The sequence below is a fragment of the Oncorhynchus mykiss genome, chromosome 7 (genome assembly GCF_013265735.2).
Source record: "Oncorhynchus mykiss isolate Arlee chromosome 7, USDA_OmykA_1.1, whole genome shotgun sequence".
NCBI classification, from domain to species: Eukaryota; Metazoa; Chordata; class Actinopteri; order Salmoniformes; family Salmonidae; genus Oncorhynchus; species Oncorhynchus mykiss.
Genome location: NC_048571.1, coordinates 12,222,964 through 12,248,298, shown reverse-complemented (window position 1 = coordinate 12,248,298; position 25,335 = coordinate 12,222,964). Strand labels below are relative to the sequence as shown.

Sequence of the window (25,335 nt, the reverse complement as noted above, 5' to 3'; positions counted from 1 at the left end):
CTACTCCATTAAACCAGGAAGGAACTGTCCAGCTTTGATCAATCGACAGTCAATCACCAGGGGTATAGGGTGATAAATAAGAGTCCTTGCAAAACTGGATCTGACTAGATTTGATATATTATTATTTTTTCACCAGGTAGGCCAGTTGAGAACAGGTTCTCATTTACAACTGCGACCTGGCCAAGATAACGCAAAGCAGTGCGACAAAAACAACAGAGTTACACATGGGATAAACAATCGTACAGTCAATAACAAAATAATAATAAAATCTGTATACAGTGTGTGCAAATGAAGTAAGGCAATAAATAGGCCAATAGTGGCGAAGTAGTTACAATTTAGCGATTTACACTGGAGTGATGTGCAGATGAGGATATGCAAGTAGAAAAACTGGTGTGCAAAAGAGCAGAAAAACAAAAATAAATATGGGGATGAGGTAGGTAGTTGGTTGGATGGGCTATTTACAGATGGGCTGTGTACAGCTGCAGCAATCGGTAAGCTTCTCTGACAGCTGACGCTTAAAGTTAGTTAGACTACAGTGATCTCCTACAGGGAGAGAGAGTCATGCAACACTGGGTCTGACTAGACTAGTGATCTCCTACAGGGAGAGAGAGTCATGCAACACTGGGTCTGACTAGACTACAGTGATCTCCTACAGGGAGAGAGAGTCATGCAAGACTGGGTCTGACTAGACTACAGTGATCTCCTACAGGGAGAGACAGTGGGAGGACTGGGTAGGGAGTGATATACGTAATAGTCCTCCCTCCTTCTCCCCACACCAGTCCACTGAAGTCCAGGGATATAAAGTAGCTGGACACAAATGGGTGGACACTTTCCTATGTCAATGGATACATTTCCTATTCTATTCCTCATCCTCCTGATGTTTAAACCCCGTTTAAAACGAATCCTCCATCCTCCTGATGTTTAAACCTAGTTTAAAACTTCAGCAGAGGCAGGTCAGTGCATGTTACAATTACAGTAGTTAACATTCTTTTCACCTGCACAGCCCATAGCCTGCAGCCATGCTTTGCTACAGATGCGAAATCTGCACCCTCAGGCAGGGAGAGACACACAGATACACTCAATTACACAGAGAAACATTAAGAATTATGCATTGCACGCACATGCATACATACACTGAATACAAATATAAACGCAAAATGAAAACTATTTCAATTATTTTACTGAGTTACAGTTCAAAAACAGAATCAGTCAACTGAAATAAATTCATTAGGCCCTAATCTATGGATTTCACATGACTGAGCAGGGACGCAGCCATGTGTGGGCCTGGGAGGGCTTAGACCCACCCACTGGGGAGCCAGGCCCACCCACTGGGGGCTTTATTACAGACAGAAATACTCCTCAGTTTCATCAGCTGTCCGGGTGGCTGGTCTCAGACGATCACCAGGCGAAGAAGCCAGATGTGGAGGTCCTGGGCTGGCAAGGTTACACGTGGTCTGCCATTGTGAGGCCGGTTGGACGTACTGCCAAATTCTCTAAAATGACGTTGGAGGCAGTTTATGGTACAAAAATGAACATTCAATTCTCCTGCAACAGCTCTGGTGGCCATTCCTGCAGCCAGCATGCCAATTGCACGGTCCCTCAAAACATGAGACATCTGTGGCATTGTGTTGTGTGATAAAACTGCACATTTTTAGAAGTGGCCTTTAATTGTCCCCAGCACAAGTTGCACGTGTGTAATGAGCACGCTACTTCTTAGGGCTAGGCGTCCCGCTAGCTGGACAACTTCCGGTGAAACAGGAGGGCGCGTAATTCAAATAAATATCATACAAATTATGGATATTAAACATTTAGGTACATACAAGTGTCTTATATTGGTCGAAAGCATGAATTCGTGTTATTCTAACTGCACAGTCAAATTTACAGTAGCTATTACAGTGAAAACATGCCATGCAATTGTTTGAAGCACAGGTGTCATAAATTCACAAATAGCGATGAAATATTCAGTTACTTTTTGAAAATCCTCTGATTTGTCATCCAAAGGGTCCCAGCTATAACATGTAGTGTTGTTTGGTTAGATAAAATCCTTCTTTATATCCCAAAAGGTCTGTTTAGTTGGCGCCATCGATTTGAGTAATCCACTCGTTCAACATGCAGAGAAAGGAATCCGAAAATCTCTAAATGAGTTTCTATTTACTCCTCAGATACCCTAAAATATAATCAAACTATAATATTTCTTAAGGAAAGAAGTATGTTCAATAGGAAACCAATTTTAGCAGGTGCGTCTCGTCTTCATGGCGCCCGCAAACACAAATTCCCAAGACTGTGTCCCTATACTAAAACGAATGTTTCTTATTCGTTTTGGAAGTTATAAGCCTGAAACCTTGAACATAGACTGCTGACACCATGTGGAAGCCATAGGAATTGCATCCTGGGAGCTAGAATTGAGTATGCCCTTATACTTGCCATTGTAAGAGCATAGTCTATAAAATAAAACAATTCTGGTTGGTTTTTCTTTGTATTTTCTTGTACCATAGTTATTGTGTTATATTCTCCTACATTATTTTAACATTTCTACAAACTTCAAAGTTTCTTTCCAATGGTACCAATTATATGCATATCCTGGCTTCAGGGCCTGAGCAACAGGCAGTTTACTTTGGGCACGTCATTCAGACAGGAAGTGGAGAAAAAGGGGCCTAGCCCTAAGAAGTTTTAATTAATCAGCTTCTTGATATGCCACACCTATCAGGTAGATGGATTATCTTGGCAAAGGAGAAACGCTCACTAACAGGGATGCAAACACATTTGTGTACAAAATGAGAGAAATAAGCTTTTTGTGCATATGGAAAATGTTTGGGTTCTTTTTTTTCATCTCATGAAACATGGGACCAACATTTTACATGTTGTGTTTATATTTTTGTTCAGTATACATACACACACACTTCTAATGTACCTTGATGTAGAAAGGACAGGAGGTAGAAGAACTGTAGCTGGCCATCCTCCACATCAGTCTGCATGTCTTCACACACTAGGGGCCTGGGGAGACACAGAGGAAAGGCTTACATAAGAGACAACTTGGTTAATATTCACAACGTCACATTGTACATCAGGCCCATACACCACATCAGACTCTGAATCTAAGTGCTTTTGAGACGGGGCAGATCTCAAAAGTGTGGAGATATGAATCAGGAAAAATAGACATATCTGTATCACAGACACATAAAGACGACTTTGGTCTATGGTTTCAAAATAGCCCCCTGGGTGAGTTTGTTTTCGAAAGTGAGCAGACAGAGGTAATACTAATTCTGTGTATTATTTTGTAGTTTATAAGTCTCTTGTTGACTTTAAAGTGACCATGTGTTAATAGTTATTCCAACTATATCCACGATAGTGTGATTATAAAAGCTACACAGAAATGGTAGGCATGATAAACAATTAAACAGTCCTGAGTTATCCTACGGTCCTGTTCAAACAGTGAGTCTGTTCCCTGAGTAGCTGTGGTTTTCAGCTACCCAAAAAAAAGGGCCGTATAATAACTAACTGAGACATTAATTATCTCAGTGAATGTACAGCGTGTTCCATCATTACCACAGAAACAAGGGAAGGGTGGATGGTAAATCCATATACTAAAAATGGTTTCCTTTCCCATCTGCTAGTCCTCACTTTCCAGTCCTTTCAGGTGAGCAAGGACACAAGAAAATCATAGGGGAGGAAGCCACCCCACAGTTTTGGGATACACCCTCTAAGGACCAAGATCATAGGGGAGGAAGCCACTTCAAAGTATTGGGATGAAGCCCCTAAGGACATGGCACTGCAGGATCAGCTCTCTAGTTAAAAGGTAATGCATCGTTAGCGCTTTCTTAGCATCTTGAGGCCAACACATGTAAGACATTAGAATGTGGCTTAGCCACTAATTTAGAGCCCAATTTTCGACAATGTGGAGGTTTAGTAACACCAGACAGAAGTTACCACAGCCTTGTCACTGTCACAGTGGGGGTAAGAGACAGATGGGCATATGGCTTGGCTCAATACCATCGAGTGGAGATTGTGAGGATATGACAACATATCCTGGACACATGCAAGTCATTCAGGGCAATTATAACATAAATCTGGGCAGTTCGTACCAGAGATGATGCTGTGGGTTGAGCCTGGTGGTGGAGATAGACTTAAGCTTGCTGTCCGACTTGGTAGCCAACTCACGCACCACTCCTGAGGGAGAGAGAGAGTGGAGCAAGGGGAAAAAGAATAGGAGATACAAATTAAGTTTAGTGATGCGTCGCTAATGGTTCTCTCAACTCTTTTTAAAGTGATACTTTGAGATTTTAGTAATGAAGTCAGATGAACTCGTGGATACCATTTTTATGTCTCTGCGTACAGTTTGAAGGAAGTTGCTAACTAGCGTTAGCACAATGACTGGAAGTAACATGCTAGCAGATATCCATAGACTTCCAGTCACTGCGCTAAAGTTACTTAGCATATGCTGTTGAAACTAACTTTCTTCCTTCATACTGGACACAGATACATAAAAATGGTATAGACAAGTTCATCTGACTCTGGAGAAGTTGCCAAAAATCCAAAGTATCCCTTTAAATAGAGTTAATTCATGTTTTATGGTTTTTTCATGCGGTGTATTGGAACATCAGCACAATTAAATTTCAATGAACTGGGACGATAAATATGTTGATTGATTGATTGTAAAATCAGAGCTTACAAAGACAGAACACCTCACTTCGAACTCTACACTGTATGTAACCGTATGTAACCTCCTGGAAATCACACAGGACATGGGCTGGGTTTACACCTGCAGCCCAATTCTGATCTTTTTTTCTACTAATTGGTATTTTGATCAATCAGATCAGCTCTGAAAATGCTCTGATGTGATTGGTCAAAAAAACAATTGTGCAGCCGTCTTCATCCACCTGGCCAAGGCTTTTGACTCCGTCATTCACCGTATTCTTATCGGCAGACTCAACAGCCTTGGTTTCTCTAATGACTGCCTCGCCTGGTTCACTAACTACTTCTCAGATAGAGTTCAGTGTGTCAAATCCGAGGACCTGTTGTCCGGACCTCTGGCAGTCTCAATGGGGTGCCACAGGGTTCAACTCTGGGGCCGACTCTTTCCTCTGTATATATCAGTGATGTCGCTCTTGCTGCGGGTGATTCTCTGATCCACCTCTACGCAGACGACACCATTCTGTATACTTCTGGCCCTTCTTTTGACACTGTGTTAACAAACCTCCAAATGAGCTTCAATGACATACAACACTCATTCTGTGGCCTCCAACTGCTCTTAAATACTAGTAAAACGAAATGCATGCTCTTCAACCGATCGCTGCCCGCACCCGCCCGCCTGTCCGACTAGCATCACTACTCTGATTTGTGGACAACTACAAACAACTACAAATACCTAGGTGTCTGGTTAGACAGTAAACTCTCCTTCCAGACTCACATTAAGCATCTCCAATCCAAAGTTAAATCTAGAATTGGCTTCCTATTTCACAACAAAGCCTCCTTCACTCATGCTGCCAAACATACCCTCGTAAAACTGACTATCCTACCGATCATTGACTTTGGCGATGTAATTTACAAAATAGCCTCCAACACTCTACTCAACAAATTGGGATGCAGTCTATCACAGTGCCATCTGTTTTGTCACCAATGCCCCATATACTACCCTCCACTGCGACCTGTATGCTCTCGTTGGCTGGTCCTCACTACATATTTGCCGCCAAACCCACTGGCTCCTGGTCATCCAAGTCTTTACCTAGCAAAGCTCCGCCTTATCTCAGCTCACTGGTTACCATAGCAACACCCACCCGTAGCACGCGCTCCAGCAGGTATATTTCACTGGTCATCCCCAAAGCCAACACCTACTTTGGCTACCTTTCCTTCCAGTTCTCTGCTGCCAATGACTGGGACAAATTGCAACAATCACTAAAGTTGGAGACTTATCTCCGGCACTAATTTTAAGTGTCAGCTGTCAGAGCAGCTTACCGATCGCTGCAGCTGTACACAGCCCATCTATAAATAGCCCATCCAACCAACTACCTACCTCATCCCCATATTTGTTTTTGTTTTTCTGCTCTTTTGCACACCAGTTTTTCTACTTGCATATCCTCATCTGCACATATCACTCCAGTGTAAATTGCTAAATGTAATTACTTTGCCACTATTGGCCTATTTATTGTCTTATAACCTTACTTCATTTGCACACACTGTATACAGATTTTTCTATTGTGTTATTGACTGCACGTTTGTTTATCCCATGTTTAACTCTGCATTGTTGTTTTTGTCACACTGCTTTATCTTGGCCAGGTCGCAGTTGTAAATGAGAACTTGTTCTCAACTGGCCTACCTGGTTAAATAAAAGGTGAAATATAAAAAATGTTGAAAAAAAATGCAAGAGAGATCAGAATTGGCCTGCCTGTGTAAATGTAACAGGGTTATACTGTTACATAAATACAGCCAGAGAGTAAGAGAGTCACACCCAAGGAGATCAGATGAGGACTAGAGACAATTCTGGTTGCAAAGGGAGGGTATCTTACTGGAAACTTGGAAAGAATTTTGGTATCTTTCAAGGATTTTCTGTACTCTATCACAATACATCTAGTGGTCCTTTTGGGTACTTCAGATTTGACAGGTGTCTAATCATCACTGGCCCTCTGTGTGGCCTTGTCACATGTAAAATATATAAACTCATTTAATAAGATGATTTTCACAAAAATAATTGAATGACAAAGCTGAAAACATTATCTTAAATATAACCATAAACTTAGTGAATACCATTGTTTAATATGAGGATTTCAGCATGAAATATATTTGATATATTATTTGACATTTTTTACACACTTATTTGACTATGTAATTTGTTGCCAATATCTCAGCGTCAAACTGGTGGCAGCTGTGAAAAAAGTCAATATTTGGAAGAGTTCACTGAAAATAATGGCATTGTTGATCAGATGCTTTTTTCATTAATTAGGCTATTTTCTCTTGAACCATATAGTCTATCTACTAGAAACTGTTTTTTTATATAAAAAATTAATACTATTATTATTATTTTTTTTTTAATGTATTCTAGTATAAATTACCAAGGTTACGAAAGATTGCCATAGATTCTGTTAAATTACCAAAATTACTGAAGATTCCGGTAACTTTGGTAAGCTACCGGTAGCTTTGCAGCCCTAGGGACAATAGACAGAGCTAATGTTAGACTATCACAGTCTGTGGTGGGTTAATACTAGAAAGCTGACAGGTCTCTGATTTCAGCTCTAGAATTACATCTCCATGGAAGCAGGTGAAAAACACAGGTTGGAAAAGGTACAGGAGTACAATGTGCTAGGTCACACTCACAGCGACAAAATACTTCCCTGTGGGGTGTTAACAATAGGGGAACACAGGGCCACAGGCAAATGCCAAGGTTAAATAGGTGTAATTGAAAGGGAAGTTGAGTTTAAAAAGGGAGTCACACTGAAAAGAGTGAAACAACCAATATGAAGAAAAACAGAGTAGGAACACCCTGCCCCTATCCATGTCCAAGTTCAACAACAACAGGGACGAGAAATAAAGACGTTGCGTGGCACCAGTGGCCTATTCTGGCTCCCAATGCCTGTATAAGATTCAACCTCAATTCTTTTGCCATTGTTTCTTTCCCTTTCTTCCCGGGGGAAACTGATCTGCCACACTAACGTTCCAGACCAGGACGAACATCTAAAGTGAAGCCTACGGGACGAAGCATGGTGCTGGATTAAAAAGGACAACCATTAAAGGGACGGTATTGTTGTCCCTCTTTGAGCTCCCCTTTAACCGCTTATCTTCTGGTGGGTTCTAGTGAACCAATAGGAGACCACACACACCTCTATTCAGAACATTATTCAAGGTGAAGCAATGCAGAGATTTAGCCTCAACTCAATAACACTAAATTCCTTTTGGAGCAGAGGACAAGGTGGAGCTTGCAGGACAGGGCAAGGTGGGACAGGACAGGACAAGGTGGGACAGAACAGGGCAAGTTAGGGCCTATTTTGTTTTATTATCCCAGAGAATAACATCTTGTGAGCAATACCTACTTCTGCCATCTTTAAGCTGCACGTGCGGGAGTCAAAACATTGCCCTCTTAGTCTAAACATACCCTTGTGCATTCTCCTGACGGTGTACACTGAGTGTACAAAACATTAGGAACACCTGCTCTTTCCATGTCATAGACTGACCAGGTGAATCCAGGTGAAAGCTATGATCCCTTACTGATGTCACTTGTTAAATCCACTTCAATCAGTGTAGATGAAGGGGAGGAGACAGGGTAAAGAAGCCTTGAGACATGGATTGTGTCTGTGTGCCATTCAGAGGGTGAACGGGCAAGACAAAAGATTGAAGAGTCTTTGAACAGGGTATGGTAGTAGGTGCCTGGAGGACCGGTTTGAGTGTGTCAAGAACTGCAACGCTGCAGGGTTTTTCACGCTCAACGGACATCCAGCCAACTTGACACAACTCTGGGAAGCATTGAAGTCAACATGGCCCAGCATCCCTGTGGAACGCTTTCGACACCATTTAGAGTCCATGCCCCGCTGAATTGAGGCTGTTCTGAGGGCAAAAGGAGGTGCAACTCAATATTAGGAAGGTGTTCTTAATGTTTTGTACACTCACTGTATGTATGTGTTGCGTGATTTAGTGGACCACCGTCACCATGACGAGAGGATAAACAGGGACAGGGCTCGGTCGCCCATGGCGACAGGCCTGGCTGAAAGAGCCTAGAGCTGTAAAAGGAGAGCGGATCTGTGTCGGCGTCTGGGATCTGTCCTGGCGAATAACGTTACTCTCCCTCCTTCCGGTTCAATCACAGGACCCTCTCCACTAGGTTAACCACTTCCAACCTTCCCAAATACCCTTGCTTATTTTCACAAGGAATAGTTGGACCCTCAGTGTCCATCCGGGCGAAACCGAACACTCTCGGCCCTGTCGGAACAGCAGACCACGGGGAAGGGAGAGCGCGGGAGTGGGAACAGTACGGCCGCGATACGCCGAATCTGAATGGATTTCCAAGGAAAACAGGGCAGAGTTTAGCCCAGGTCTGAGGCAGTGGGAAGTGACACTGTGTTGGTATTGCAAGGGTATCTGACAGGGTTAAACTTGAGATATGACATCTGCTTATATCATCCATCTCCTTACACGAGAGGACACTGAGTTTACTATGCAGTTAACTTCTTATGGCTGCAGGGGCAGTATTGAGTAGCTTGGATGAAAGGTGCCCAGAGGTGCTCAGAGTAAACGGCCTGCTCCTCAGTCTCAGTTGCTAATACATGCATATTATTAGTAGTATTGGATAGAAAACACTGAAGTTTCTAAAACTGTTTGAATGATGTCTGTGATAACAGAACTCATATGGCAGGCAAAAACCTGAGAAGAAATCCAAACAGGAAGTGAGAAATCTGAGGTAGGTCGATTTTCAACCCAGGCCCTATTGAATTCACAGTAGGATATGGATGAAGTTGCACTTCCTAGGGCTTCCACTAGATGTCAACTGTCTTTGTGTTGTGGGCCTGAATAAGAGCTGAATGAGTCAGGTTCCTGGCAGAGACATTTCCTGGTCATGCGCATTTCACACGATATTGACCTGCGTTCCATTGCTTCTCTATACACAAAGGAATTCTCCGGTTGGAACTTTCTTGAAGATTCATGATAACAACACCCTAATGACTGATTCTATACTTAGTTTGAAATGTTTCTTCGACCTGTAATATAACTTTTTGAAGTTTTTGTCCGACGTTCGGCTGGACCTGCACGAGCGTTTGGATATGTTTACCTAACGCGCTAACAAAAGTAGCTACTTGGACATTATCGAACAAATCAAGCATTTATTGTGGAACTAGGATTCCTGGGAGTGAATTCTGATGAAGATCATCAAAGGTAAGGGAATATTTATAATGTGATTTCTGGTTTCTGTTGACTCCAACATGACGGAAAATGTTATTTGTTATCTGAGCGCCATCTCAGATTGCATGGTTTGCTTTTTCCGTAAAGATTTTTTGAAATCTGACACAGCGGTTGCATTAAGGAGAGGTATATCTATAATTCCATGTGTATAACTTGTATTATCATCTACATTTATGATGAGTATTTCTGTGGAATCGATGTGGCTATGCAACATCACTGGAAGGTTAGTGATAAAATGTATCTCTATTTGTGCTTTTTGTGACTCCTCTCTTTGGCTGGAAAAATGGCTGTGTTTTTCTGTGGCTTGGTGGTGACCAAACAATCGTTTGTGGTGCTTTCGCTGTAGAGCCTATTTGAAATCGGACACAGTGGTGGGATTAACAAGATGATTACCTTTAAAACAGTATAATATACATGTATGTTTGAGGAATTTTAATTATGAGATTTCTGTTTTGAATTTGGCGCCCTGCACTTTCACTGGCTGTTGTCATATCATCCCGTTAACGGGATTGCAGCCCTAAGGGACTCTTCACCCAAATTACAAATATCACTCAAGATGCTAATTGCTGTTGCTGATAAGAAAACAAATCATAAAATGTTGATTATGTTCCCTGGTTTCCATAGATGAGGACCGTTTGTAATTTGAGAGCACTACCCCTTAACTTGATAGTTAGTGAAGGAGACAGGAACAGTTTTCCGTTACCAGGAATGCAGTGTCTGGATCCAACCCACACAACCAAACCAAAATACTCCTTCCATGACCATTTACGAGCATCGCAAACCTCACCAAACTACTTACCAGACCGACCACATATTTTTACCCACTGTAGGTCTGTAAGGGGCAATAAGGGCATTTAAATTAGCAAAAGTCGAGACATTGTTCAGACAAGTCTTTGATTGACATGGTGACCTGTACGGACTCCTCCGGAATATCAAGTTAAGACTTCGTCCACCCAGTGAGCAGTGGACAGATCTGTCCCTACTAGCTTCTTCTCCTTGGGGTAGTAAAACCACATGCGAGTTTCCTCACAGTCCCAGACCCTTTCCTTCTCCATGTTTGTAGCCCTCACCACTGACCAGGCGTGACCACATCTGTTCTGGGAATGCCAGCCCCGTCTGAAAACTGCTTTTGTTATAGTAAAGGTATCCTTTGGTCCTTTCCCTGAGACAAATATTGTAACAGCTGTTATGGGGGCAATATCAGAGCTCTGGACTGAGTTTTCAGGCACATAATAAATAGTACCAGTTTCCTCAAGGGGAGGAAGAGCGGGGCAGAATAGGAGTGAAGGCCAGAGAGGAAGGATTGTGCCAAAGCCTCATACCAACGAGTGGAGCACTGAAAAGGCACCTAGTTATTTATCTCCCCCCTTTCTCCCTCTGCCAACTGGACAGGACCAGCCATGTTGTCTGTCTGTAGCACATACCTCAGAACCAGGCCTACAACCAGGCTGAACTCTCCTGTTCCTCCTCCTCCTTCCTCAGGAACACAACAGAGGATATTTTAAGACGTATAGGAGATGATCCAACTGGCAGGCTATAGCAGAGCCCTGTGACAGCCTCTCTCCATGGAGCCGTTCAGCTTTGCAATACAGAGTCCAAGCCCAGAATTGGACTGACCTAGCCGGCCATGTGGTCCCAGTGACTGAAAAGCTGGACCCGTCCTCAGTCATTGAGAGGAAGGAGAAAAATCATCTTTGACGAATCCAGACAAGGACATTACCTACGAAACAATTATTCCAACAGGCCTCACAGTACAAGAAAAGGACCACCTCTAGGCAACCTAGAGCATAGACTTGGAAGAGAAGACAAGAACTCTAATGAGGTCTATTATGCTCTAGGACTTACAATGGCTCTACACAACATAGACTCACTGACCCCCTTTGAGGCCAGAAATGAATCTTCGATTCTGGACCCTCACTTTCAAAGGCAGAGGGAATTCCAAATAAAAATCTGACGACATCTGGATCGTACCAGATTAGCTAAAGAGTCGATCTGGAAAACGGTCAAATAATGATTGGATTATTGATACGACTGAATGAAAACATGGAGTCCCCACAGATAAGACAGGACAGACTCAGGTCCACAGAGCCTTAGCTGAAGACCGTTTGGCCATGGTGCTTCCCCTTGCTACCAAAGGGACTCCATTAAAAGAGTGCTCTAGGAAAGTAGTGAGGAGAAGTTGTGAGAGTCAGAGAGGGGAGTGTTGATCTAATAAAACTCAGCTTTCCTCTCTCTCTGCTTCTGGTCTTGCCTTGCTGACAGGCTAGGCAGGGTGTAGTCACTGTGAGCAGAGGAGCATGTGATTAACATACTGAGAGGGACGAGAGAGAGAGAGGACGAGAGAGGAGAGAGCGGATGGAGAGAGCGAGAGCAAGAGAGGGACATATTGTCCTAAGAACGAGTACGCTCCACTCTAATATCCCCAGGAGGAAGGCCCTTAATTCATGAGATACAGATGCATGCAACACATGTGCAGTGTGTGTGCGGGGGGGGGGGGGGGGGGGGGGGCGCTGCATCTTGCCTGTGAAGAGGCTAAAGAAGCGTTTGCAACGCACGCTGTCCCGTACTAGCAGGGTGTAGGCCACAGGCCCGTCCTCAAACTCCATGTGGATACTCTGGGAGCCCAGTCCCACCTCCAGGTAACTCAGTTCTGTGATTCCACGGCTGTCCCTCTTCTGCAGCCAATCACAAGGCTGCCCTCTGCAAGGAAAATAACAATGAAGATGGGAAAGTGTGAAAGTATTATTTTACTTGCATGTATCCCGCCTATTAACTTTGTTTCCTTGAGTCTACTCACGTTTAAGGTGTATATGTTTTTGTTTGAGCATTGTTTGTTTCTGCAATTTGTCAGACAGCCAAGTCACAGATTGTACCTTTAAAAAGCAGCGAAAGGTCATCATAAGAATATCACACTGTTGCGCAACCAAACTTGGCCGTTACACAACTTCCAGGGCGTGCTCAGGATAGCGGGGGTGTGGCCTTCTGGGGTCAGAATCCCAGTAACTTTATAGGGACCGTCGCAGCATGAGACTCAGGCCTGTCCAACACCGTACTACTCACACTCCTGGGAGGTAGCGGAGGCAAGCCAACATGCTTTTGATGAGGACAAAAAAAAGCCATTGATACAGGGCTTACAAAGTCCTTGATATAGTGTTCACACTATATCAGAGGGAACGTGGAGCCACTGATATAGGACATGGGAGCAGTGGCTGGGGAGATGTGTAGGGCCACCACAAAGACCAGGGCTGTAATGGGTTTGATAGTGTTGGTCTGCTCCCTACACACATCTGTTGCCGCTGTCCCCATAAATGTCATATATAGCTTTATAGAATAAACTGTAGTCTACAGACCAAATGCCTCTACAGACAATACCTTCATGATAAGCACTGTGACCACAGAATGGGTACTTTAATGTTTATTTTTATTCCAGCCTTCTCTTGTGTGATGCTCTTCAGTGTGACAGGTCAGGTGGTTAACTTACTCCATGTCAGATGTCACTTCCAGGAAGTAGATGCGTTGGTCAGACACCACCAGGAACGAGGGGAACTCCACCGGATCACCAAACTTCACGGTCGACACCTACAACAAAGATAAGATGTACACACGTTAAAGATTCCACAACACTTAACTGCTGCAAATAACTTTCCCTGAGGAAAATGATGACTGCATTCAGAGCTCTTCTTAAACAGACTGTAGAAGAACAGATCAGTTCCTGTTTAAAAAACACCTAGAGTAAGGTCTAGCAACAAAGTCACATCAATCTTCATTGAAGACTGTGTAGGCCCAAAAATAAAACAGTTGAAAGAGAAAGAGAGACAGTGGGGAGAGAAGCACGAGTGACAAGATAAATAAACATCAGATGAATGAGCATGTTATGAGCTGGATCCTCTGTCTCCTGCTGGGGTTGCTTGTGACCTCTTGGCTCCTCGTCCAGGTGTCCTGAGCAGTAAACCAATACCCCTCCGCTCCACAGGGCTCCCAGCATGCATTACACATGGAGGAGCTCATCCAAGGTCATGGTGTGGTGGGTGGGGGTGGCGATGAAGAGATGGGGGGGGGGGGGGGGGGGGGGGGTGCAGGACAGCGAGAGAACAGCTGGGGGCACAAAAGCAGCCAGGAGCAGATCACAAGAGCTGGAGTCGACCGGTTTTGGCTGGGTTAGCAGTTCATGGAACTTCTGAGCAGAACTGCTGTGACCGGATTCAGCCTCGTCACTGAACTGTTAACCGTTGTCAGAACATTGGTTCTGCTAACCTTGAGAAAGGAGTGGAGCTCCTCTTCCTCTTCAAACACCTCCACATCTAGGAAGAGCTTCAGCCGATGGTCCACCGCCTCATAGTCCTCTGAGAGAAGGTCCAACTGGCCTACAGACACACAGGTCAGAATAGTGTTAGGGCAACATTTATAACCAACACACTGGGACAGCAGTTAGCTTATCATAACCAAGGGACAGCAGTTAGCTTATCATAACCAACACACAGACAGCAGTTAGGTTAGCATAACCAACACACAGGGACAGCAATTAGCTTATCACAACCGACACAAACGGTAAAGCAGTTAGCTTAGCATAACCAAGGGACAGCAGTTAGCTTATCATAACCAACACACAGACAGCAGTTAGGTTAGCATAACCAACACACAGGGACAGCAATTAGCTTATCATAACCGACACAAAAGGTAAAGCAGTTAGCTTAGCATAACCAAGGGACAGCAGTTAGCTTATCATAACCAACACACAGACAGCAGTTAGGTTAGCATAACCAACACACAGTGACAGCAATTATCTAAGCATAACCGACACAAAAGGTAAAGCAGTTAGCTTAGCATAACCAACACAGACACACAGTACTAGTTTACAAACAGTACAGTTAGTATGCAACAGCTAACAGACCCAATAACATTTTGGCTATGTAGTCTCCCTACTTCCCCTTTTAAACAAATATATTTTCCAGTTATTACCTTGGCAGATCACAATAAAAACTGATAAAAGGGATGGGTGTCTCACAATTGAACATATAGATTTAACCCACCCTCCTACTAAATCTAAACTGTCTCTAAACTGTAGTTTATGGCGCATTATGTTGTCGCTGTGTAGTAAATCTAACTTGGCATAGGGCTGCTGGTCCATTTAGTGCAAGGTGACACACATACACCCCAGAGACAATAGATAGTAACTAACTGCCAGGAAACTGGTCTATTGACTTTGTGGCCATCATTCACTAGGCCTCTCTGAATCTGGTCCTATGCTACATTTATCACTGAGCGGAAGTGTCTATAGCTAAAGCAAGAGTTTTCAAATGTTGCAATTACACCTGAGTCTTTCCACTCAGTTCATTTCAACGCATCTGACATTCCCTTTTTGATGAGCGATATTCAGATCAATGTGTCCCAAATACATGGAAATCAGATCAGAGTTGTTTTTCATCTATACAGTGCATTGCGAAAGTATTCGGCCCCCTTGAACTTTGCGACCTTTTGCCACATTTCAGGCTTCAAACATAAAGATATAAAACTGTATTTTTTTGTGAAGAATCAACAACAAGTGGGACACAATCATGAAGTGGAACAACATTTATTGGATATTTCAAACTTTTTTAACAAATCAAAAACTGAAAAATTGGGCGTGCAAAATTATTCAGCCCCTTTACTTTCAGTGCAACAAACTCTCCAGAAGTTCAGTGAGGATCTCGGAATGATCCAATGTTGACTTAAATGACTAATGATGATAAATACAATCCACCTGTGTGTAATCAAGTCTCCGTATAAATGCACCTGCACTGTGATAGTCTCAGAGGTCCGTTAAAAGCGCAGAGAGCATCATGAAGAACAAGGAACACACCAGGCAGGTCCGAGAAACTGTTGTGAAGAAGTTTAAAGCCGGATTTGGATACAAAAAGATTTCCCAAGCTTTAAACATCCCAAGGAGCACTGTGCAAGCGATAATATTGAAATGGAAGGAGTATCAGACCACTGCAAATCTACCAAGACCTGGCCGTCCCTCTAAACTTTCAGCTCATACAAGGAGAAGACTGATCAGAGATGCAGCCAAGAGGCCCATGATCACTCTGGATGAACTGCAGAGATCTACAGCTGAGGTGGGAGACTCTGTCCATAGGACAACAATCAGTCGTATATTGCACAAATCTGGCCTTTATGGAAGAGTGGCAAGAAGAAAGCCATTTCTTAAAGATATCCATAACAAGTGTTGTTTAAAGTTTGCCACAAGCCACCTGGGAGACACACCAAACATGTGGAAGAAGGTGCTCTGGTCAGATGAAACCAAAATTGAACTTTTTGGCAACAATGCAAGACGTTATGTTTGGCGTAAAAGCAACACAGCTCATCACCCTGAACACACCATCCCCACTGTCAAACATGGTGGTGGCAGCATCATGGTTTGGGCCTGATTTTCTTCAGCAGGGACAGGGAAGATGGTTAAAATGGATGGGAAGATGGATGGAGCCAAATACAGGACCATTCTGGAAGAAAACCTGATGGCGTCTGCAAAAGACCTGAGACTGGGACGGAGATTTGTCTTCCAACAAGACAATGATCCAAAACATAAAGCAAAATCTACAATGGAATGGTTCAAAAATAAACATATCCAGGTGTTAGAATGGCCAAGTCAAAGTCCAGACCTGAATCCAATCGAGAATCTGTGGAAAGAACTGAAAACTGCTGTTCACAAATGCTCTCCATCCAACCTCACTGAGCTCAAGCTGTTTTGCAAGGAGGAATGGGAAAAAATGTCCGTCTCTCGATGTGCAAAACTGATAGAGACATACCCCAAGCGACTTACAGCTGTAATCGCAGCAAAAGGTGGCGCTACAAAGTATTAACTTAAGGGGGCTGAATAATTTTGCACGCCCAATTTTTCAGTTTTTGATATGTTAAAAAAGTTTGAAATATCCAATAAAATGTCGTTCCACTTCATGATTGTGTCCCACTTGTTGTTGATTCTTCACAAAAAAATACAGTTTTATATCTTTATGTTTGAAGCCTGAAATGTGGCAAAAGGTCGCAAAGGTCAAGGGGGTCGAATACTTTCGCAATGCACTGTATGTAGTAAACTGGTGTTAGACTAAAGGACTTGTTCAACAAAATAGATGCGTTTTCATCCTCTCAGAAGTTGTCTCAAATTAGCGTCAGCTCAGCGGCTGATGAAGTGCTTTGGGATGGGTCTCTGCAGTGGCGTGTGGTTTTTAAACAAGGATTCCATGTTGTCAGTCATTCAGCATCTCTGGCTGCTACAGTATACCACAGAGGGAAATATAAAGGTCTATTATACTGTGTATATACAGCATTGATACCCCCTCTAAGATCACTCTCTCTCTCCTTTCTCCATTCCATTGTCTATTCTGTGGAGGCGAAAGCATTCCTTCCTCTCCCATCAGTTCTAATAGTAACGGTCTTGCTAAACCATATGAGATCTTACTGTAAGACCCACAGACAGAGACCCAATGGGCCAGCCTGGGAGACTGTCACCAATGTCAAATAACCTCCTATGGATTGTTGTGTTATACTCGTTCTTGCAAAATCAAAATATGCATTTCCTCCTTGTCTCCTATCACTAGGATGGATGGTGCTGGACCGTCTAACATAAATGGAAAAAAGGGGGGCGTTTGATGAAAAATCTTTAAATAAAAAGGTTCAAATCCAGGTCATGTCATCACTTCTATTTAAGGATAATATCCATTTTATGACTTCATCTGATGGCTGATAAAAACCAAAAGGACCCAATCAAACAATGTTATTTTGTTCATAACTTTCCCCATCACAATACACAGATGTTAAATCTTAGCAATAACATTGGTTATTGCAGAAGTATTCAAAATGATATATTATGACCACCTGGACTGGCTTGTTCTGCATGCTGATCCTGGGGTCCAGGTGAGGTAGCACTAACAGCATAGCTGTAGCTCCCTGCTATACCTCCTTTACTCTGGCCCTCTGTACTGTAGAAGCTGGCAGGTTGGGACAGGCTCCGGTCACGGCTCTGGTCCTCCCAGGTCTCCCCCAGGGAGAAGGAGCTTCCTTTGGCTGAGAAGAAGGAGGTGGGGTCCTCCATGGAGATGCTGGTCTGGATAGTGTCCTGGGTTGAGGCCTTCATGGCAGGGCTGCCAAAGTGGCTGGCCCTGGCAGAGGAAGGACCTTCCATGGTGGGGTCCTAAAAACAGAGGGAGGGGGAATATGGGAGATTTATTGACACTACGGCGGGGCCTGAAAACTGATTGGGAATACTTGGTCTAGGGTAATCAAACTTGGGTACGCGCAATGCCGTCAGGGGTACGCCAAATAAAAATGTGATTCACATTTTAAAATACATTTTTAAAAACATTTTCAAACTGTTAATTTAGATTTTCCAGCGGGGCTATACATTTGGGTGAGTTTTTTTTCCCCCTCGCCCGAGTAGCCTCGTTTCACTGCCCAAAAAATTAACGATCTCATGTTCAGCGAGATAACACATTGTCAAATACAGGTAGCCTAGTCAAATAATTAACATCCAATCACATTAACGGTTACTCTCTCGCGGGAATTCCACTAACAGTCCGTATGTAGCCAAAACGTAGCTGCTGCTCATTCCGTTTGCTGGTGGTGGTTAAAAAAAGTAAGGCCAGCGTCCATAGAGACACATACCAGCTCTACTGGTAGTACGGCTACTACCAGCAGTACTGCACCTGTCGACGACAAGTTGTTCTCCTTCCACGAGCACATCAATGCTAGCATCAGTAATTCTACATGTTGTTAGACCAGGTAGCATGGACACTGACAGTTGTGAATCTGATGCAGCCGAAGAGCTACTGCCCCCTTACCCGGGAAAGCACCAAACAACAGACAGGGATGTTGGACCATCGAAGAGGCGCAAATATAATGAACTACATTGATTTGGGTTTCACTTATATTGGGAGTAGTGCCGTTCCTCAGCCACAGTGTCTTATATGTGCAAAAGTACTATCTCACAACTCGATGAAACCGTCAATCTCACGCAGACATTTAGAAACAGAACATGTCTATTTGAAAAATAAGCCACAGGAGTTTGAGCGAGAATTAAGACGTTTGATTAGTAAAAGCAACAGATACCATTAATAAGAAGGGGCTAGAAGCGTCTTATATGGTGAGCTACCAAGTGACTAGGACAGGCAAGACCCATACTATTGTGGAGGACTTAATTCTTCCTGCTGCCGCGGATATTGCTGGGACAATGCTGGGGGAAAGGCCAAAAAAACTATACAGACAATGCCTTCATCAAACAACACTGTTTCACGACGCATCAGTGACATGGCAGGAGATGTTTTGAAACAATTACTGCTTTACAAACAAGCCAGTGAATTCTATGCATTACAGCTGGATGAGTCAACAGACGTGGCGGGCCTGGCACAGCTCCTCCGACCTGTTACGTTTGTGGGGGGTCAATTAAGGAAGACATGCACGTGCAAGCAGTTGCTTCCGATGCTACTTGGGTACACTGCAGCTTCCGATGCTACTTGGGTACACTGCAGCATCCACCGAGAGGCTCTTGCTGCCAAGGGAATATTTTCTGCATTATGCAATGATATGGGCAGTGACCTTGTACCGCTTTTACAACATACTGGTGTGATGGTTATCATGGGGCAAAGTATTGACACGTTTAAAAAAAAAAATTGAGAGACCAGCTTAAAGTTCTTTACTGACCATAATTTTCACTTGTCTGACCGCTTGCATGATGACGAGTTTCTCACACGACTGGCCTATCTGGGTGATGTTTTTTCTCAAATGAATGATCTGAATCCAGGATTACAGGGACTCTCCGCAACTATATTCAATGTGCGGGACAGAATTGTGGCGATGATTAAGAAGTTGGAGCTCTTCTCTATCTGCATTAACAAGGACAACACACAGGTCTTTCCATCATTGTATGATTTTTTGTGTGCAAATGAACTCAAGCTTACGGACTATGTCAAATGTGATATAGTGAAGCACCTAAGCAAGTTGGGTGCGCAATTATGCAAGCACTTTCCTGAAACAGATGACACAAGCAACTGGATTCATTATCCTTTTCATGCCCTGCCTCCAGTCCACTTACCGATATCTGAACAAGAGAGCCTCGTCAAAATTGCAACAAGCGGTTCTGTGAAAATGTAATTTAGCCAGATTTCTGGATTGGGCTGCGCTCAGAGTATCCTGCCTTGGCAAATCGCGCTGTTAAGACACTGATGCCCTTTGCAACGAAGTACCTATGCGAGAGTGGATTCTCAGCCCCCACAAACATGAAAACTAAATACAGGCACAGGCTGTGTGTGGAAAATGATTTAAGACAGACTCTCTCCAATACAACCCAACATAGTAGAGTTACAGTGCCTTGCGAAAGTATTCGGCCCCCTTGAACTTTGCAACCTTTTGCCACATTTCAGGCTTCAAACATAAAGATATAAAACTGTATTTTTTTGTGAAGAATCAACAACAAGTGGGACACAATCATGAAGTGGAACGACATTTATTGGATATTTCAAACTTTTTTAACAAATCAAAAACTGAAAAATTGGGCGTGCAAAATTATTCAGCCCCTTTACTTTCAGTGCAGCAAACTCTCTCCAGAAGTTCAGTGAGGATCTCTGAATGATCCAATGTTGACCTAAATGACTAATGAGTATAAATACAATCCACCTGTGTGTAATCAAGTCTCCGTATAAATGCACCTGCACTGTGATAGTCTCAGAGGTCCGTTAAAAGCGCAGAGAGCATCATGAAGAACAAGGAACACACCAGGCAGGTCCGAGATACTGTTGTGAAGAAGTTTAAAGCCGGATTTGGATACAAAAAGATTTCCCAAGCTTTAAACATCCCAAGGAGCACTGTGCAAGCGATAGTATTGAAATGGAAGGAGTATCAGACCACTGCAAATCTACCAAGACCTGGCCGTCCCTCTAAACTTTCAGCTCATACAAGGAGAAGACTGATCAGAGATGCAGCCAAGAGGCCCATGATCACTCTGGATGAACTGCAGAGATCTACAGCTGAGGTGGGAGACTCTGTCCATAGGACAACAATCAGTCGTATATTGCACAAATCTGGCCTTTATGGAAGAGTGGCAAGAAGAAAGCCATTTCTTAAAGATATCCATAAAAAGTGTTGTTTAAAGTTTGCCACAAGCCACCTGGGAGACACACCAAACATGTGGAAGAAGGTGCTCTGGTCAGATGAAATCAAAATTGCACTTTTTGGCAACAATGCAAAACGTTATGTTTGACGTAAAAGCAACACAGCTGAACACACCATCCCCACTGTCAAACATGGTGGTGGCAGCATCATGGTTTGGGCCTGCTTTTCTTCAGCAGGGACAGGGAAGATGGTTAAAATGGATGGGAAGATGGATGGAGCCAAATACAGGACCATTCTGGAAGAAAACCTGATGGCGTCTGCAAAAGACCTGAGACTGGGACGGAGATTTGTCTTCCAACAAGACAATGATCCAAAACATAAAGCAAAATCTACAATGGAATGGTTCAAAAATAAACATATCCAGGTGTTAGAATGGCCAAGTCAAAGTCCAGACCTGAATCCAATCGAGAATCTGTGGAAAGAACTGAAAACTGCTGTTCACAAATGCTCTCCACCCAACCTCACTGAGCTCAAGCTGTTTTGCAAGGAGGAAAGGGAAAAAATTTCAGTCTCTCGATGTGCAAAACTGATAGAGACATACCCCAAGCGACTTACAGCTGTAATCGCAGCAAAAGATGGCGCTACAAAGTATTAACTTAAGGGGGCTGAATAATTTTGCACGCCCAATTTTTCAGTTTTTGATTTGTTAAAAAAGTTTGAAATATCCAATAAATGTCGTTCCACTTCATGATTGTGTCCCACTTGTTGTTGATTCTTCACAAAAAAATACAGTTTTATATCTTTATGTTTGAAGCCTGAAATGTGGCAAAAGGTCGCAAAGTTCAAGGGGGCCGAATACTTTCGCAAGGCACTGTATGTGCATCCTGTCAAGCACACCCTTCTCATTAACCTGTGGCGAGTTCTTCACAATTTTCAATAAACAAATAAGGTTTTATGTAAGATGGTTAAATAGAGCTAAATTACTTTTTATTATCATCATCATCATCATCATCATCATCATCATCATCATCCTGGTCCTATAAGAGCTCTTTTCACTTCCCACGAGCCGGGTTGTGACAAAAACTCACTCATTCTTATGTTTTATAAATGTATCGTATAGTGTGTGTGTGGCAGGCTTACAATGATTGCAAAAAAAACTATATTTGAGAGTGCGCTGACCCTGGTGCTAGAGGGGGTACGCAGCTGGAGGTTGAATGTTTGAAGTAGTACGGGACTATAAAAAGTTTGGGAACCACTGCCCTAGACTTTAAAAACATGTTCATCATACAACAATATATTTAAATAAATCATAAAGACTATAAAATCTCAAACCTTGTTGCCAGGGTGACTGGGTAGAGGTGTATCTCTGTGGTTGAAGGTAAAGTGTCGGTCAGTCCCGTCTTGGCATGGGGAACCATGGACGGGCGTACTGGTGGAAGGAGCTGATTGGCCAGCCAGCTGGACCACATGATCACTACAGCACTCAGGACAGATGACGGTACTTCCTGAAGACGTTGTGTAAATTGACAAGTAACAGAAAATAAATACATTGTTTCAAAGGTGTTATACTTCAGTGTGAATTCATACGTATTGGTAAATTAGTGTGTGTTGTAATGGTTTCATTTCTGTACACAAAAATACTTGTTATAAAAAGGCAAAATTCTGTCCATAATCTGCTCTTTAAAAACAGAGTTAATGACTAGATACTTCAGCATTCCCTTGGTGTAGATGTCGTACTCAGCATATAAAAGGAATATGACTAACTACATTCCAACTACAAGTTACAACTGTCAAAAAGTATAGAAATCTGTAGAACAAACTCTCCCTGAGCTCTGGGCATGTCAGAGCATGTAGTCATTTCAGGTCTGGGTTGTTGAGGACCAGGAGAGGAGAGCTAAGCTTATACCAAGTGCTTCAAGCTATCTGTCTCTGCTAATTATAGCGGTTAGTTAGTCGTCTGTGGGACCAGCAGTCAAGCGTTAAAAGACAAACAGGAATGATCTGTGTGACGTCTGTCAGGGCAGGAAGATAAGGTGATCCTGCACGCTGCCAGTAGAGCCCTGTCCTTAAGATCAGACCTGGAGATCTCTATCAGAGAGATGGAGATGACTGAACATGAGCAAAATAAAAGGAAACACCAACATAAAGTGTCTGAATATGGCGTTGGGCCACCACGATGTGCAAAAGCAGCTTCAATGCGCCTTGGCATAGATTCTACAAGTGTCTGGAACTCTAGAGGGATGCGACACCATTCTTCCATGAGACATTCCATCATTTAGTGTTGTTGATGGTGGTAGAAAAACACTGTCTCAGACGCCGGTCCAGAATCTCCGATAAGTGTAGGGTTGGGCGATATGGCCTACAAATCACCTCAATATTTTCAAACTCATGGGCTGATTTAATGATATACAGCTTGATTTTTTAATCTATATTCTCTAATTAAGATTTTTTTTTAACAATTAAAAAGGTCAAATACACTGCATTTCAAACAGTCAGTAATAATCAAATTAATTCAGGTTTGTGAAATTATACCTAGGCTAAATATAAGCCTTCCACAACCAAGACCCACATCATTTAATTATTTTATCAAAACCTGCATTTTTTTTTGCAATAATCACTGGTCTAGTAAGATGTCCTTTTTGTTAAAATGTTTACCAGAACTAAGCATAACGCACATTCACTAATAATGACTAACTTCTTGTGGCAGGCATTACAGAAAATGAACACAGGTCTAATACAGTGCCTAAAAAACAGAAATACCTTGTTAACATAAATTAGCTCAGATGCATCTTGTTTCTTTCCATTGATCATCATTGAGATGTTTCTACAACTTGATTGGAGTCCACCTGTGGTAAATTCAATTGATATAAGGTTCCACAGTTGACAGTGCATATCAGAGCAAAAACCAAGCCATGAGGTCGAAGGAATTGTCCGTGGAGCTCCGAGACAGGATTGTGTTAAGGCACAGATCTGGGCAGGGGTACCAAAACATTTCTGCAGCATTGAAGGTCCCCAAGAACACAGTGGCCTCCATTATTCTTAAATGAAAGAAGTTTGGAAGCACCAAGACTCTTCCTAGAGCTGGCCACCCGGCCAAACTGAGCAATCAGGGGAGAAGAGCCTTGGTCAGGGAGGTGACCAAGAACCCGATTGTCACAGCTCCAGAGTTCCTCTGTGGAGATGGGAGAACCTTCTAGAAGGACAACCATCTCTGCAGCACTCCACCAATCAGGCCTTAATGGTAGAGTGGCCAGACGGAAGCCACTCCTTAGTAAAAGGCACATGACAGCCCGCTTGGAGTTGGCCAAAAGGCACCTAAAGGACTCTCAGACCATGAGAACAATATTCTCTGGTCTGATGAAACCAAGAGTGAACTCTTTGGCCTGAATGCCAAGCGTCACATCTGGAGGAAACCTGGCACCATCCCTATGGTGAAGCATGGTGGTGGGCAGCATCATGCTGTGGGAATGTTTTTCAGCAGCAGGGACTGGGAAACTAGTCAGGATTGAGGAAAAGATGAACGGAGCAAAAGTACAGAGAGATCCTTGATGAAAACCTGCTCCAGAGCGTTGAAAACTATGAAATATAATAAAATCATGTGGTAACCGAAAAAAAGTGTTAAACTAAAATATATTTTACATTTGAGTTTCTTCAAAGTAGCCACCCATTGCCTTGATGACAGCTTTGCACATTATTGGCATTCTCTCAACCAGATTCATGAGGTAATCACCTGGAATGCATTTCAATTAACAGGTGTGCCTTGTTAAAAGTTCATTTGTGGAATTTCTTTCCTTCTTAATGCTTTTGAGCCAATCAGTTATGTTGTGACAAGGTTGGGGTGGTATACAGAAGATAGCCCTATTTGGTAAAAGACCAAGTCCATAGTATGGCAAGAACAGCTCAAATAAGCAAAGAGAAACGACAGTCCATCATTACGTCAAGACATGAAGGTCAGTTACTGTGGAACATTTCAAGAATTTTAAAGTTTCTTCAAGTGCAGTTGCAAAAACCATAAAGAGCTATGATGAAACTGGCTCTCATGAGGACCGCCACAGGAAAGGAAGACCCAGAGTTACCTCTGCTGTAGAGGATAAGTTCATTAGAGTTACCCACCCCAGAAATGGCAGAAACTCAAATATTAAATATTTTGATTTGTTTAACACTTTTCTGGTTACTACATGATTCCATGTGTGTTATTTCATAGTTTTGATGTCTGCACTATTATTCTACAATGTAGAAAATAGTACAAATAAAGAAAAACCCTTGAATGATTAGGTGTCCAAACTTTTGACTGGTACTGTATGTAAATGTCATGTTTTTTTCTTCTTCAATAAATTAGCAAACATTTCTAAAAAAACAAACAGTTTGTGCTTT

The 25,335-nt window shown here is 42.8% G+C and overlaps 1 protein-coding gene across 3 annotated transcripts in view; it reads right to left on the bottom strand.

Annotated features, from left to right (window-relative positions):
- The window catches only part of LOC110528831 (serine/threonine-protein kinase 11-interacting protein), a 42,976-nt gene that overhangs the window by 7,815 nt on the left and 9,826 nt on the right, over positions 1-25,335 (bottom strand). For 2 of the 3 annotated variants that reach the window (XM_036982564.1, XM_036982563.1), the window contains exons 18-24: positions 22,294-22,466; positions 17,734-18,049; positions 14,137-14,246; positions 13,364-13,461; positions 12,404-12,582; positions 4,083-4,167; positions 2,912-2,994 (exon numbers count right to left, since the gene is read on the bottom strand). In XM_036982564.1, coding sequence (XP_036838459.1) covers positions 2,912-2,994; positions 4,083-4,167; positions 12,404-12,582; positions 13,364-13,461; positions 14,137-14,246; positions 17,734-18,049; positions 22,294-22,466 — 1,044 coding nt within the window. Of the gene's footprint in view, positions 1-2,911; positions 2,995-4,082; positions 4,168-12,403; positions 12,583-13,363; positions 13,462-14,136; positions 14,247-17,733; positions 18,050-22,293; positions 22,467-25,335 lie in introns of those variants that run through there. The other variant, XR_005052504.1, reaches the window with a different exon arrangement.